Source organism: Theropithecus gelada, chromosome 5 (genome assembly GCF_003255815.1).
Source record: "Theropithecus gelada isolate Dixy chromosome 5, Tgel_1.0, whole genome shotgun sequence".
In the NCBI taxonomy this organism is placed as follows: Eukaryota; Metazoa; Chordata; class Mammalia; order Primates; family Cercopithecidae; genus Theropithecus; species Theropithecus gelada.
The window spans coordinates 47187333-47205142 of record NC_037672.1 but is presented as its reverse complement, the minus strand read 5'-3'; the positions used below and the strand labels follow the sequence as shown (position 1 = coordinate 47205142).

At 35.9% G+C, this 17810-nt stretch overlaps 1 protein-coding gene across 6 annotated transcripts in view; it reads left to right on the top strand.

The window, feature by feature from the left end:
• Positions 1-17810, top strand: part of PDLIM5 (PDZ and LIM domain 5) — a 212876-nt gene that overhangs the window by 183240 nt on the left and 11826 nt on the right. For all 6 annotated transcript variants that reach the window (XM_025384628.1, XM_025384629.1, XM_025384626.1 and 3 more), the window contains 2 exons: positions 1409-1583; positions 15925-16105. In XM_025384628.1, coding sequence (XP_025240413.1) covers positions 1409-1583; positions 15925-16105 — 356 coding nt within the window. The remainder of the gene's footprint in view (positions 1-1408; positions 1584-15924; positions 16106-17810) is intronic.

Below are 17810 nucleotides of genomic sequence, written 5' to 3'. Positions count from 1 at the left end.
CAAGGAGTATACTATCTAGTTAGGGGAAGGAAAGGCACAGAAATAGTATAGCAGAAACAGTAATAAAGACATTAGCAGAAAATTATGAGAACACAGAAGAGAAACATTTAATCCAGATTATATGGAAAGGGTTGGGGAGAAATGTAGTTCAGGGAGAGTTTTTGTAGTAGTCAACTTCTGGGCTGAGACTTAAACAATAAAGTAGTGGTTACTAGGTAAATAGGAGGAAGGGTAGAAAATGCCATTACTGATGGTGAAAACAGCCTGAGCATACACAGACCCATTCACAAGAAAAAGTGAGGCAGTTTAGTGTTACTGGAGCATAAAGTGAAAGGCAAAGAGCAGTTAAGATGAATTTGTGGGGCAAGCAGAGACGGGGCATTTGTATGCAGCACATATAAGCAGAGACTACGTTCAGGGGTCAAATAGGGAGATCCTTAAATGCTATTGGGTCAGATTTCAGTCTTAGGTGGCAGTTGGGAGGATGAATATAAGGAGGACAAGACATTTTTGGTAGCTGGTCGAGGTTGGTGACATTGAGGATCTAAATTAAGACAGTATTATAGGAATAGGGAAGAGGAGGCAAAGTTAAGAACAGTGTGGAATATCAAAGCAGCAGGACCTATTACTACGAATGTGAGGGAGGAAGGACCAAGGATGCTTCTTATGGAGCTGCCTTCTATTCCTGGGTGACTGGTTGCACAGTCTACTTAGAGAATCCCGGAACAGAGAATATAGTGAGTTAATTTTTGGTTTTGTTATCTTCGACACATTGGAATTTTTAATATATCTATGACTATATTTGGAATTAAATCTAATTAGTGGTTAGTAGAGATGTCTAGATCATTAGAGATAACTCACCTTCAATATTTACCTTAACTATATCTCCTCATAGAAGCAGAGGTATGGGTCACCTGAGGTCAGGAGTTCAAGACCAGCCTGACCAACATGGAGAAACCCCGTGTCTACTAAAAATACAAATTAGCTGGGTGTGGTGGCACATGCCTGTAATCCCAGCTACTCGGGAGGCTGAAGCACGAGAATCGCTTAAACCCAGGAGGCGGAGGATGCGGTGAGCCAAGATCGTGCCATTGAACTCCAGCCTGGGCAACAAGAGCGAAACTCTGTCTCAAAAAAAAAAAAAAATGCAGAGGTAACTCTGCTTTTCTTAAAGCATTCTGTGCATATATCTGTCATAATTCTTTTACTTTGTTGGAATCTTTGGTTTTCTTTCCTATTCACCTACATAGTCACAGCCTAGTGTTTGATTCATAACCTCACTGTAAATGTGAGTGAGTGAATAGCAAGTGAATAGATTATTATTAAAATAATAATTTCTATTATTTGATTGTTAGGAAAAGTTTATATGTGGTTTATTCTCATTCTGATTCTCTGTTTTAACTCCTAGTGCCTTCCACTGGAAGAATCTCAAACAGCGCCACTTCCTCAGGATCAGTGGCACCAGCCAGCTCAGCTTTGGGACAACCCCAGCCAAGTGCCCAGGACACTTTAGTGCAAAGAGCTGAGCACATTCCAGCAGGGAAACGAACTCCAATGTGCGCCCACTGTAACCAGGTCATCAGGTTGGTTGTTTTTTGAAATTTTCTTGAAAGTACTTAATATCAATATTAGGGTTTTTTGTTTTTTTTTTTTTTTGTTTTTTTTGCATTTTGAAATATGTGTAATGTAATTAGTGAAAATTTTCTTGCCATAATCCTATAGAGTACTAATTATTGAGTAGATAAATATGAATATCTATCCATTAGAATCTATTTTAATGAAAGGTAATACAGAGGTCTGTGAAAATAAAAGTACTAATTGCATTTGTTGTCAGTTATCAATTCCTATTAGAACTAAGGAAAAAGTGATTAATGTAGCCTTTCAGAGAATAATAACATTTTAAGACTCAAAGGGACCCTGAAAGTCATTTATCCTAATTTTATTATTCTACAAATTATAGAACTGAGGACATTCATTTAGATGAAAAATAACTAGTGACATTAAATAACTTTGAGCCTTAGAGAAAAAGAAGATTGGATTTTTGAGTACGCAAGCACTGAAAGGTACCTTCAGACCTATTCATAAATGTTTTGAATGTTAGATTAGGTAATGACCTGCTTCTTTAAAGTATGTTTTATCCAAATCTATTTATTGTCTCTTAATTACAAGAAGAAAAAGTCTCAGAGATCTTAAGAATGCACTGTACTGCACCTTATTGGATCTCTCAGTATTTCTGAATAAGGGGCTTTTAGAATGTTAGGCAGTGTAGGCACCAATGCTGATTGCAGACATCCCACCCAAAGGACCTTGTTGCACTTCATGAGTTACCTTGTTGGCAGAAACAAATCATCCTTTGAAGTGATTTCTCAAGCTCTCTTCTTTTTAAATTTATCCTACTTTGAAATAATTGAAACAGTGACTTCTCTAAAGTTGAATAAGGTTAAAACTTAATTGCATTTTCATCTCTTCTATTACATAATTATAGCATAATGTTTCTAGGTAATATTTAAAATGGAGTCAGGAAACCTCAATACTTCATTTAAGAGTCAAATATAAACACCCCTCTCTTTAGCCTACTATTAATTGAATAATATATGTGTCAAGAACATAGCACACAGTATGCCATTCAAAATTGAATAGTTTTTTTTTTTTATTTTAAAGGTAGTCAATGTTCATTGTGACATTTAAAAAACATAGAAACACAAAAAACAAAAAACAAAGTTTGCACATAATCGCACCTCCCAAGGTAACCGCTATTACTATTTTCTTTCAGACTTTTAAAACATTCACACATAAGGACAGATACTATTTTATAAAAATGGAATCTTAATACAGTATTTTGTAAGCTGTTATTTTTCCTTTAAATAGTATTTTTCAGAGTGAGTACCTGCTTAGTAAGAATTAGCCAGCAGCCGTGGTAGTGGTAATAGTGGGTTTGGGGAGAAAGGGAAAATCAGTAAAGGTTTCCAAAGTCTAGAGCAGTATTCAACACACAGAAGGCATTCAGGAAATATTTAACTACATAGATCATACATGACTCTAGACCCATTCATTCATCATTTAGGCCATAATGTCAATTTGGTTAGTCATTTTCCTGAAAGTACTAGTATGGGGTCCTGTCTTATAGAAATATTTAAACTAATATAAGATCTAGTATGTTGCTCCTTTATCCTAATAAAGAAAACAATGTTTTAATACTACCTGCATTTAGCTGTTATATTTTTGGTTTAATATTGATAAAATAGAAACAAACTCTGACTTGTAACATGGCTTCTGTAAGTTATAGTACTTTGGTTGCCTAGACTTATGCTTGGGGATACTGTATTCTGGATAAAAACACCCTTTGTGGAGACGGGAGTCACTGCTGTTATTTGTATGCTATTGTAAGCAAGTAATTACTGGGTGAGTTAACAAAATGTCATACCACATCAGTTGCTGATTCATGTTGTCTAGTTATCAAATTCCATGATATCATGTAATCACCACTTCTGGCACTTCTAAAAAACTTAGTATGGAGAAAATGTGAAGATCAAAGTAGAAATTACATTCACCACCCCTACCTGCCTTGGTTTTAAATTTAACGCCAGGCCAGGATGCAATTTTAATGCACAATCAGCCTGCCGTGTAAAATAAATATGTGTTATGTTAACATGAGTAGCCATCACTTATTGCTCCCTCATCTGTTAAATGTTATATTGTTCTGGATTATCCAGTACTTGTTATCAGTTAAGCATTAAAGCATCATTTACTAAGGAAGTTAATAGGAATGGGGATTAGTTCATGTCAAGATCATGTAACAGTAATTAACATAGCACATTTGCCTGGTGCTCAAATGCTTAAGCAACTTGAATCAATTGTGGTCAGTTCAGAGGCCTAGTCAAAGCATAATTCTAGTTATTGGCCTCAGTATCACTATTACTTACCAAAGCAAGAAGGCTTTAGATCAAGTGACATTCTCTTGGACACCTGTTTTTAAAACGAGCTGCAGTTTCAGGCTTGATACCTTCAGTGTAGACTATTATACCCTGGCAAGCTTGGAGAAGTTTAAATTTATAATTTATATTGTGAATTTTCTACCATATAATTTATATTGTTTGTACTAATTTATATTGTTTTGTTTTATATTTACTTTTCAATATTTCAAATTTGCCAAAAACCATTTTTTATGTAAAGGCAAACTAAAGCACATTTTATGTTGTATTTTTTTATTATTTTTTTTTTCAGCAGAGTTGATTGTTTTAGAAAACCTCAGCAATCTGAATGTTAGAACTGAACTGGTTGTCTCTTTATAGAACACATTCAGTTTAAAATTCCGTAATCTTATTTGGATCTAAAGTTTGAAAATTTTTTGGTTTATTTGAATTGTGAAAAGTTTATGGATATTTTGCCTAAATTGTATTATGGAGACATCACTTTAGCTACAAATGAATAGGAAGTTACATTTTAGAAACTTCTGTTAAAGCTTTAAGTTTGCTATGGGACATTTTCAGTCAAATTATGATAGAAGCATCATTTATTTGACTCATACTTGTGAATAGATTGACTGTTGGAGTGCTAGGATAATAGAGAATCATAGAAAATCAGGCAGTTGTAGCCAAAACCGTATTTCAGTTTCCCTGGTAGAATGGGGTTTTGAACAATCTAGCTTATTTCTTAAGTGTTACATGACCATTTGTATTACATGGAGTTAACTGAACTATTTATGTTCAGCTTCTTGACATCTTCGTGAAAGAAGTAAGGGGCTTATAGTGCTTGAATTTATTCTTAAATATGGAATGCTTAAATAGCCACATTACTATTGTTTTGTCTTTGCCTACAGTACATCACCAGAAAAACCATATACAGCCAGTCCATTGTTTGTTCCAGTGAGAGAAAAAAATTTAACATTATTGATTTGTTTTTTGCTCAGTGGTTTTCAGACCTGCTCTGAGGAGCACCATCTCAGTTTACCAAGGAAAAACATGCAGAATTTTTTGCTTGTTTTACTATTTGTTTCAGTCTCTGAGCAACCCTTTATTTATAGGTTTTATTTATCATCCCCACTGATTAAGATTTGACTTGAAAATAAAAGGCCTCCTGGCAATGTATTAGCCCTTGTATTTAAGGAAACAACTAAAGACATTGACCAAGACTCATAAGCAAGGCAGAGACCAAGATTTCACTATTTACTGTTGTGAAAGATTAGAAAGAACATAAATGTGCAGCATCTGTATAATGTAATTTTCAGATAATAGTTAATGGTTTTTTGTTTTTTTTTTTTTTGAGACGGAGTCTCACTCTGTCACCCAAGCTGGAGTGCAGTGGCGCGATCCTGGCTCACTGAAAGCTCCGCCTCCTGGGTTCACGCCATTCTCCTGCCTCAGCCTCCCGAGTAGCTGGGACTACAGGTGCCGGCCACCGCGCCCGGCTCATTTTTTGTATTTTTAGTAGAGACGGGGTTTCACCGTGGTCTTGATCTCCTGACCTTGTGATCCGCCCGCCTCGGCCTCCCAAAGTGCTGGGATTACAGGCATGAGCCACTGCGCCCGGCCGATAATAGTTAATGTTAAATGTGTTTTTAGCATATTCCAAATATTGCACTAAGAATTTTGCCTGAATTTTCATGACAACCCTGTGAGACAGTTGCTATGATTATTCGACTTCAAGGTTGAGAAAATTGAGGCACAGAGAAGTTATGTATTTGTTTGAAGTTACATATATAGTAAATAATAGAACCTGAATTTGAGCCCAGATTTGTCTAACTTTAATTTTTTTCATGCTTTTCACTACCACTACATAGGAAATGTTTATAGTATCACATTAATATGGCAAAAATGAAATAAGGAACTCTAAAGTATGATTCCAATTTTGTGTAAAGAAACTATACACCAAGATATGTATTTAAGCCTGATAACAATAAAAATAACTACTATATATTGAACATGATTGGTATCATACCACGAACTTTTGTTTTGTTTTGTTTTGTTTGTTTTGTTTGAGACGGAGTCTCCCTCTGACACCCAGGCTGGAGTACAGTGGTGCGATCTTGGCTCACTGCAACCTCCAACTTCCGGGTTCAAGTGATTCTGCTGCGTCAGCCTCCCAAGTAGCTGGGACTACAGGCGCTGCCACCATGCCTGGCTAATTTTTTGTATTTTTAGTAGAGATGGGGTTTCACCGTGTTAGCCAGGATGGTCTCGATCTCCTGACCTCATGATCCGCCCGCCTTGGCCTCCCAAAGTGCTGGGATTACAGGCGTGAGCCACCGCAACTGGCCCATTCCAAGAACTTTATTAGTATCATTCTACTGGATCCCCAAAATACCTCCAGAGAATTGACATTATTCTTTTAAAAAAAAATTTTATGTCCATAGGTTTTTGGGGAACAGGTGGTATTTGGTTACATGAATAAGTTCTTTAGAGGTGATTTGTGAGATTTTGGTGCACCCATCACCTGAGCAGTATACACTGAACCTAATTTGTAGTCTTTTATCCCTCACCCCCTTCCCATCCTTTCCCCCCGAGTCCTCAAAGTCCATTGTATCACTTTTATGCCTTTGCTTCCTCATAGCTTAGCTCCTACTTACGAGTGAGAACATATGATGTTTGGTTTTTTATTCCTGAGTTACATCACTTAGAATAGTAGTTTCCAGTTCCATCCAGGTTGCTGTGAATGCCATTAATTTATTCTTTTTTATGGCTGAGTAGTATTCCATTGTATTTATATACCACAGTTTCTTTATTCATTGATTGGTGGGCATTTGGGCTGATTCCATATTTTTGCAGTTGTGAATTGAGCTGCTGTAAACATGCATGTGCAAGTATCTTTTTCATATACTGACTTATTTTTCCTGTTAGTAGATATATTCTTATGCCTGTTTTACAGATGGGAATACAGAGACTTAGATTGATTTGCCCAAAGTCACAAAGCTGGTTAAATCGTAGAGCCAGGGCTCTACGTTTGATTCTGAAATACATCTGTTTGATTCTGAAATACATTCATTAATTCATTAAATATTTATTGAGGGTCCTATAATGAACCAGACACTGTTTTATCTCACTGATTTTAGAAATATAATAGTAAACAATACATATAGCCAGTGTGCTTTAGAAAAAGACCAAAAGAGAACTGTACCCCAAAATTGAGTTATAATCCCCAGATAACTGGATTTGATGTGATGTTTATTTTCTTCTCTCTCTGACTTCAGTCTTTCTAATTTATTGCACAGGGGTGTGTGTGTTTGTGTGTTTGTGATTAGTAAATATACATACAATGATATATATTACTGTATTAAATCAGAAAAACACCCTCAGTAAACCTGCCATAACTGAAGAGTAAGGCAATGTACTTTTATTCATAGTGTTTGAATGAGAAAGAAGAGAATAGATAATAAACAAGTTGAACAGTTAAATATTCTCATCTCCCCTCTAAAATTATTTTGTACCACATGTAAGTATTCTTAAACTCATATAGGTGACCTAGGGCTCACTTTCTAGTTTCTCATCTAATACAAGAGTATAAGCAACATTCGTTGAGTATTTTGTGTGTCGCTTTCCTTAGGTATCACTGGCACAGAAATCAAAGACATGCTCTTTTTCCTTAAGAAGGTTACTGTTATGAACTGAATTGTCTTCCCAAAATTCATTTGCTGAAATCCCAAATTCCAGTACCTCAGAATGGGACTATATTTGAAGAGGGCATTTGGTCTTTAAAGAAGTAAAATGAGATCAGTAGGGTGGGCCTTAATTAAATTTAACTGGTGTCATTATAAGAGGAAATTGAGACACTGGCACATACTGAGGGAAGACCATGTGAAGACACATGGAGAAGGTGGCCATCTATACACTAAGGGGAGAGGCCCTCTTGACATCTTGATCTTGAACTTCTAGCTTCCAGAACTGTGAGAAAATAAATTCTTGTTGTTGAAGTCACGCAGTCTGTGGTACTTTGCTAAGGCAGTCCTGGCAAACTAATTCAGTTTATAGTCTAATCAAAAATACAGACAAGCAAATCAACTAACAAATTAATATGCTAAGTCGAATAGAGATACATCTAGGATTACATCGGTGCAAAAAGGAGAGGTGAGGATTATCCAACTTCAACAAACCAATTTATTTTATTTGAAAAGAATGGAAAGCAGTAAGGTTCAGAAGTCTATTCATAATCAAATCAATATTTTGTACAACAAATGTCCATTGAAAACTTCTATGCAAGTTACCATACTGGCACCATGGTATATATTTCTAGCATACCCCATGCTCACACTCGAACAGATGGGTGTGACTGGAAGGAATCCCACAATCACACTTACCAGTCTCCTTTTAAATTCATCACTACTACTCTCAGGTGTGTTCCTTCTTTTCCCTGGGTATATTCTTAATAGTAACGAAAGACTGCTGTTTCTCTAATATGCTTACTTTCCCACTTTCCCCCAAAAACCCATTTCACATCTTCTTTCTCCTCAAACTTCTAAAATCTCCTTTCCCATCCTCACTATTAGCTGATGACTTTGATTCCTCTTTCACTTTTTTATGTAGGAAAGGGAACAAAAAAGACATACAACATAGAGAAAATGAATAGCAAAATGCCACTAATAAACCCTACTTTATCAGTAGGTTACATTAAACATAAATAAATCACACACTCCAGCTAAAAGAGAGAGTGAAAGGGTAGATAAAATTACGATCTAACTATAAGTTGTCTGCAAGAGAAACAGTTTAAAATAAAAGATACAAATATGTTACAAGTAAAAGTATAGAAAAAATTATGCAAATAGTAATCGTAAGAGAGTTAGAATGACTATACTAATATCAGATAAAATCGATGTTAAGACAAAAAAAATTACTAGAGACAGAATAGTACATTTTATGATAAAAAGTTCAATCCATCAAGAAAATGTGAGTTATAAACATATATTTACCTAACAGCATCAAAATAAGTGAAATAAAAACTGTCAGAATGGAAGGGAGTAATATATATAATTCAGTAGTAATGGTTGGAAACTTCAACACTCCACATTAATTAATGGATATAATTGATGACTGGTCAGAATAGCAAAAAGAATTAGAAAACTTGAACAACACTAAATACCAAGTAGACTTTAACAGGTATCTATAGAACATTCCACTCAGCAACAGCAGAATCCAGCAGAATTATATATTCTGACGTGTATGTGGAATATTCTCTAGAATAGACCATATGTTAAAACATAAAACAAGTTTCAGTAAATTTAAAAGGACTGAAGTCATACAAAGTATGCTCTCTGACCAGAATGGGATGAAATTAGAAATCAGTAACAGAAGAAAATATGGGAAATTCACAAATATGTAGAAATTAAAAAACACACTCCTTAAACTGTCAATGGGTCAGAAAAGAAATCACAAGGGAAACTAGAAAATACTTTAAGCTGAATGAAAATGAAAATATAATATACTAAAACTTATTGAATGCAGCTAAAGCAGTGGTTAGAGGGAAATTGATAGCTGGCAAATGTCTGCATTTAGAAGGAAGAATGATCTCAAATCAGTAATATTGCCTTCTACCTTAAGACTCTAGAAAAATATCAAACTAAATCCAAAACATAGAAGGAAGGCAAGAACAAAGATTACAGCAGAAATGAATGAAATCGAGAATTTAAAAAAATCAATGAAACTACAATTTGGTTCCTTGGAAGGATCAACAAAATTGACAAACATTGGCTAAACTACCAAGAAAAAAAAAAAGAAGACTCAAATCACTAAAAATAACACTAAGGTGTCTCACAGGTTTTTGTTTTTTGTTTTTTGTTGTGAGGCCGAGTCTCACTGTGTTTCCCACGCTGGAATGCAGTGGCGGGATCTCAGCTCATTACAGCCTCCACCTCCCAAGTTCAAGGGATTCTCCTACCTCAGCCTCCCCAATAGCTGAGTCCACAGGCCTGCACCACCACGCCCGGCTAATTTTTGTATTTTTAGTAGAGACAGAGTTTCACCATGTTGGCCAGTCTGGCCTCGAACTCCTGGACTCAAGTGATCCGCTCGTCTTGGCCTCCCAAAATGCTTGGATTATAGGCATGAGCCTCCATGCCCAGCCAGTATCTCACAGTTTCTGTGTCATGAGCCTATGGGTTATCTGAGTACCCTGCTCAGAATCTCACCAGGCTGAAATAATGGTATCAGCTGAGCTGAAGTTATCATCTAGAGATCCAGATCTTCTTCCAAGCTCACTCAGGTTGTTGGGCAAATTCAGTTCTTTGCAGCTCTGGGACTGACGTCCTTATAGGCTGTCCCCACCTTAGACAGTTCACAACATAATTGCTTTCTTCCTCAGGGCCAGCAGTAGAGCCTCTCCTGTTGCTTTTTAACTTCTTTTAAGGGCTTACCTGATTAGGTCAGGCCCATCCAGGATGATCTGTCCTTTGATGAACTCAGTATCCACTGATTAGGGGATGTAACTGTTTTTTTGGTTTTGGTTTTGTTTTTTTGTTTTTGTTTTTTTGAGACAGATTCTCACTCTGTCGCCCATGCTGGAGTGCAGTGGCGCAATCTTCGTTCACTGCAACCTCCACCTCCTGGGTTCAAGCGATTCCCCTGCCTCAGCCTGCCGAATAGCTGAGACCTCAGGCACGCGCCACCATGCCTGGCTAATTTTTGTGTTTTTGGTAAAGATGAGGTTTTACCATGTTGGCCGGGCTGGTCTCGAACTCCTGGCCTCAAGTGATCCACCCGTCTCAGCCTCCCAAACTGCTGGGATTATAGGCGTGAGCCACCATGCCTAACCTAGGGGATGTAATTGTATCTGCAAAATCCTTTTTGCCATTCAAAGTTATCTAATCACAGAAGTGATACCCCATCATGGTCACAGGTTCTTACCCACACTCATGGAGAGGGTCTTTACTCAAATATCAGAGTGTTCCTGGTCACCTATTTAAATTCTCTGGTTTCATCCCTACTTACCACATATACCATCTTCCTCTCTGCCCTCCCTGCTTTATTTTTCTTGTCAGTCTTTAATATCTAACATGCCATATATTTTATTTATCTTACGTCATCTCCCTGTCCTATGTTAGCATATAATAAGTTCCATGCAATCAGGGCTTTTTTTGGCTTTGTTCCCTGCCAGATTTCCTGTTTCTAGAACAGTGCCTAGCACATACTGCATTTAGTAAATTTTTTCAGTTGATGAACTTTTAAATATTTGTAGAACGTATATTAGTGTTGCCAAATTGAAATTATATCTCACTTGTCTTATTATTGAATTACATTTATCCTGCTTTGCAGATTTTTATTATAATCTCAATAAAAAGAATTGACTGTAGTTGTCTCCAGTAGACTTTTAAAAAATTTTCAATTAAGGTTACCTCCTTTAGAACTTGTTCTCTGTATTCATTATTATGTTTAAACTGATGTTACCTGTGCATTTATTTTTGAGAAGCAAGTCATTTATGCTTTTCAGATATAAAACTATAGGTGGCCTCACAACGCTTTAAATGTAGTATGTTAAAGGACCAAAAGTTAAAGTTGACATTCAATGAAAGAATTATTTTTTTAATGTTCCAAATTGGAAGGTTTGCGTATAATCCACTGGAAATGAAGAATTAAGAGTGACAAATACAGTGTTTCCAAATTTTAGGAAGGATTATTATTGTCTGCAGTTTTGAATATTCTAAGACGATAGTCACTGTGTGTTTAATTCTCTTTTACTCTCTTCCTGCTTGTGTCTTTGTGTGTAAATGTCTGTGAATGTATATATGTGCAGTTTCTCCCAATTATCTTATTTCTATTTCACTCTATTCCTGTGGCTGTGTTGTTCTTTTGCTCATGCCAGGCCCTTCCTAATGTTGGCAAGAACAAAACAAAACAAAAACATAAAAGTGGTTTGTACATTTGTATTAGTATATTTAACTAAGTAGAATATCAGATTCTGTTTTTATTCTTGAGCATGTCAGTTTTTTTATAGCTTTGGGAAACTTTTGTTTTTGACTTCTATTGATACAGTAATTTTCAGTCGAATAAAATCTGTTGTGGTTGGGCTTTGAAAAATTCCAGTTTTACAGTTAGTTCGTCATCCATATGATCTTAGGAAAGTTGGCTGATTTCTCTGATGTTTCCTTCATCTGCATGTGTATGAAAAAGTTAATTTCTATCACTGTGAGAATTAAATAACAAAGGGAAGCAAAAAATAAGCATCGGATTTTGAAGCTAAATCCCAGTTAGGTTGTGCCTGTTGAAATCTGAGTTCCTTTCACCTTTGTATTTGTAAGCTTTCCTTTTTCTCTGAACTCTTCCTTGGCATCCTTCCCTACCTTTCCTTTCTTCTCCCCAGCTGCCCCCGCATTTTGGATAGGTCTCACAGAAGATAAACAGGGTGAAAAGTTTCATGCCGTAGCTCTTCTCTGTCAGCCAAGCAAATGCTTTAAATCCCTCCTCGCCCTCCATTTGTCAGTCAACATGTACTTAGTAAGGGCTCACAGGACATCGAGTATTAGAAGAGATAGCTGAATACTTAATTCCACTTTGCAGTTATCCAGGTCTGTCATTCCTGTTCACAAATGGAAACCCAATCCTACCTGGAACAAGAAGAACTTATTTAGTGTTAATCCTGTGTTAATGAATTTGTTAAATTAGTCTTTGCTGACACAGAGAAGAGAACACTTTGCTGTATGTAAAAGCTTCATTTTATTGTTTAATCTATGCTTAATTTCAAGGGCATTGATGGGGAAAGATGCTCTTTCAGGACAGTCAAGAAGTATCAAGTTAGGCCAGTAGTTGCCCTGAGCATGCTTGTTTAAGAGAGCAGATCTGACATGAGCAAGCGTCATTTTCAACTTGTTTTTTAAAGGTGCAATGGGAATTTCTTTACTGTCTAAAATTCCTTTTGCTATTTGAAGGGAACTAATGAAATACTTTAAAGTCATCCTTTTAATTGACTATAGTTTTAATTTATGTATTTATAGTGAACTATATCCCAGCAAGTTTGTAGAAAGACTTTTACAGGTATGTGAAATATAAGATAATCTTATAAATTACAAAAGGGGAAAAAGAATTAAATTCATGGATAGGCTCATTAAAAATGAAGCTAATGTCCAGACTGGACAACACTAAAATAATGACTTGCCCACTTACCTCTGGTTGGACTGTAAATTTGACTTTAGGCCTTCTAGTAGTCTACCAAAAATGAAAGGTAGTTTTGCAATTTACAATAAGATAAAAATAAGACTATTGCTGAGGAAAAGCATAATAGTTCTTGCTACAAAAATCAGAGAGGAATTTTTCTGAATGAGTCCATGTGAAAATGATGCTGGGTGATCTAACAAGACTCCAGCAACAACTTGCAGGAAGAGCAAGGGTGAATTTCATAGAGCTGTGTCCTGTAACAACTATCAGTACAGGCTCATGTATCACAACAAGCACTGTTCATAAAAGGAATAATCCTGTGGGGTGCAGCAGGCCCAATATGCTGTGATTCACAGAACCCAGTTTTCTGATGATCTGACTTGAATTCAGCACACATTTTAGAAAATCTGGCAAATGGAATGTATTTTCCTTGGTCAGTTATTCTTAAATGTCTTTTTTTCTTCTGAGATGAACTTTGTCAAATATTTGATAGCATTGATAGACATGTTCCAGGAGCAGAGCTTTTCATTTTGTTCCAGGTACATACCAACACTTATGCTTTAACGGAATGCAGTTTGAAGTTGGATTGACTTCTTTGAAAACTGAGAAGCCAAATAAGAATACTAGCCTCAAGAGTCCTTCAGCCTTATGGATGAGCTGAAGATGTGCCCTAGTAAAAAACTCACCCTAGTAAATGGTTTTGAATCTGTTTTAATGTGCACCTAGAAAGTAGCATGAAACCCCAAGGCTCTACCATGCCCTGTGTTATGGTCACAGTAAATTGAGCATGGAAGATTTTTCATACATATATAACCAGTTACCCACCTGGTGGAAAAACACAGGACACTCATCAAACTTTGTCTGGCTTTGAGCAGTGTGATTCCTGGTTTATCTTTGTTGATAAACTACTTGCCAAACATACACTGAGAAAATCAGATGAAGGAACTCGTTGAGTAGGACTGTTATTTTATAAGTCAGTTAAAAATGACGGACCACTTACCAAAAGTAATATATTCGATTACAGAATCGGTGATCTTTAGCCCTTATTTTCTGGCAGGAATTAGTAAACAAAGGCATTCCTTATTAGTCATAACAAAATTATGGTACCCTAAAGTTTTAAAAATAATGATAATTAACTGCCTATCTCAAACTTAAGAGAATGATATGTACTAGTTTATACAAAATGGCATCATGTTATTAATAAGAAACAAGTTAACAAAAAGTAGGGCTAGAAAATACCCTCTACGTCCCACTTAAAATTTTTAATCACTCATCAAGAGCCTTTCTCCTTTTGTGACTCTTGCAGAATTAGGTGCTGATTCTGAGTAAACATCAATCTGTTGACAAAGAATTTGCAGTGGGAGATAATTATTGAATAGCAAGGTTTATGTTATTGTCAGAATTTTAAAACTGCTCTGACTTTGTGATACTCATTGCTATGACCTCCTGTTAATAATCTGCCTAGAAGTCTGGTATCTGATGCTTACTAACAATTACCATGTGGTCGCTTAGGGATGATAAGTGATGTTAATGAGGTCAAAGGCAGAATATCAGTTGACTAGAGTGGCATACTAGAAATCAGGAAATTCAGCTTCTAGCCTTGGCTCGGTCAGTGATTTTATGATATTTGTCATATCTTGTGAACATTCTGTACCTTGGCTTCTCCATCTGTTAAACTGAATTCATAATAACTGTCCTGGTCTATCTCACAGGAATGTTGCATGGATAAATTAGATAAGTGTAAAAGTGCCTTGGAGGTAAAGCTGCTCTATGAATATAAATTAGTGTGATATAGCTACTGAAAAGTATGTTGCAGAGGCTAGAATGGTTAGTCTCTGCAGGCTTCATGACTAGATAAGGGTTCATAATGGATTCCTGCCAAGCAAACCAAACCCATCTTATCAGTTCATGACCATAAAGTATTTAATGGGGGAAAAAAAATCTCTTTACAAACATTTGTTACCTTGATACAAATGTGTGTTAAAAATCAGTCATGGTGGGGAGGGGGAAAAGGGAAGTTGGTGCACAGTGGGTATAAAATTTCAATTATGCAAGATGAATAAGTTCTAGGGATCTGCTGTACAACATTGTGCCCATAATTAACAATACTACATTGTACTCTTAAAAATCTGTTAAGAGAGTGGATCTCATTGTAAGGGTTCTTACCACAATAAAATTAAATTTTTGAAATAAATCAGTTATATTTGAATGAAATGAAATCTTTCCGAGTAGTTTCAGACAATCGATAATATCTAGTTTACACTTTCTGTAGTCATTTTGGAGGGTGAGGATTTGATGTGTTTAGTAAAGTTGAGAAATAAGTATATGAAAGAATGTGTGGGGAAGAGAAATGATTGTGGGGAAGAGAAATTGTCTCAGGTAATAGTTACTACTATTTTTAGCACTTTTGACTTACCAAATTGAGATTTTTGTTTGTTTCTTTTATAGAAATGTCAAAGTCTCATCTCTGCCTAAACCATGTATTTTTTTCTGGTTGCCTCATGTTCTGTCACAGTTACAGTTAGCATCCTCATTCTCAATCCTACCCATGGTGCAGACAGGTTGCCTCATTTCAGCTCAATAAAACATATCACCAAATTCCCTTAGACAGAAAAAGGGGTGGGGAGTGCCCTTTCTTGAAGGAATCCCTGAAGTACGCCTCTCCCCTTTTCTCTTCACATCAATGCAGAGTCCCACTGTGAATTTACAACACCCAACACCCATGAGTTCAGTCCTTAGGAAGGAAAATTGAGCAAGTATTTAATTGGTTGGACATTGCATAAAAGAGGTCCTATCCAGGCTAACCCTAGAAACTTTTATTCTCAAACTTGGCCTCTTTTTCTTCTGTCAGAGGACCATTCTTAGTGGCACTGGGGAAATCTTGGCACCCAGAAGAATTCAACTGCGCTCACTGCAAAAATACAATGGCCTACATTGGATTTGTAGAGGAGAAAGGAGCCCTGTATTGTGAGCTGTGCTATGAGAAATTCTTTGCTCCTGAATGTGGTCGATGCCAAAGGAAGATCCTTGGAGTAAGTAATGGAAACGTTTTTATTCTCAATGAGTTTTAAAGTAGAATAATTTTTTGATATGAAACTCTTCTATCATTTTAACTTTTTATTTTCTTCTTGCTTTATGCCTTCTCTGCTTTCATCACTATTTATTATTGTAAAGCAAAACTAAATAGACCTCTGTGGAAATATATCGGACTCATGGGGTTAGGTTGTCTTTGGTTTTGTCTCACTGAGTGCTGGCTTGTCTGGTGAAAGTCTAGCCACTGTGGGGAAAAAATAATTTACTGTGGGTGTGCTTCCTCAACAGGAGCCTGTTTGCTCAGGAATGAAGAGGTCGCATAGGACCACACACATCTGAGTTCTCAGAACTGACACCTTCACTGTTTTAAATTAAATTCCATAGCTTTTATAAGAGCAGTATTTCCCCACTTGTCAGAGTTCAAGCACAGGACACTGATTTCATGAAATATATAAAACGTGAGGTTTATAAATGATATATTTTTCTTGAATACATACAATGTTTAAAAATATCTCAGTTTTATGAGAGTACACATGTGATGGAAAATATTTTTTTTCCTTTTTTCGCAAAAAAAGGAGTAATTTAGGAATCAGATACAGTACATAATAAATAATGGTGAATACATGAATTTCTTGCTCTGGAATACCTGGTTTCTAATGAAAAAGTAAGGGCCAGGCATACTTTATGGGTGACTAGGAGCTGGAATCTGATTTCAGAGGAAGCCAAAGTACCTGGCTTCACACAAAAGTTGGAAATGGCCCTGCTGAACTCTAATATACTCTCAATGTGGAAATATGATAATGAAACTCTAATTATTGTTAATTGAGAGAATAGGTAATGTGAATTATTGAGTAGTCTTAAGATATCTCTTAGGATATCCTTAAATATGTCTAAAACATTGAAGACACTTAAAATTATATATATGCCACCTGAAATATTTCTAGATTATTAATTTGCGTAATATGTTGGGAACAAAGAAGTGGAAATGGTTCAGACTGTACCTTCCCAAATGATAACAAATAATTAATAGAATATTCATTAATACGGTTTTAGTGTATCCGGGTATTCTGTGAATGCTAGAATAATAAAACAAAGTGAAGTTAGAGTCTTAGACCCAAATAAAGTTCTAGGAAATGGAAATCTCATACTCATTGCTTTGGAGATGGGCCAGAACTGCGAAAGCTTGTCTAGATTGGTTTTTAGTTATTTGATTACCTGTTAAAGACTTGTCTCAAGGATGGAAAGTGAAGAATATTTTGGAAGACTTGGGAGATAGTTTGATTCAATGTACATCTTCTACAGATGTTCATGGTGAATTTTTTGGATCTAAATGTCTGTTTCTTCCCATTGCCCTTCAGTGGTGAACTGTGACAATTTCTATGGCTAATAATTCTGTATTATTTCATTTTATTTTGATATTTTTTATAAAAGAAAGTAGTTCACGCAAGAACAATTAGAAAACACAAAAAAATAATAAATTTAAATGACCTAAATATTTACCAGTCACAGATAATTACTGTTAACCTTATGATATGTTTTTTTCCAGTTTGCTCTTTATCAGTAATTTGTTTACAAAATTGTAACCGTGCTTTATGTATAATATTCTTTTTGTGATAAATATTATGAAAGAATATTCACTATTCATCAGAAATTATTTTAATGGCTCCATCTGTCTCTCAATACAAAGAAATGATTTCTTGTAAA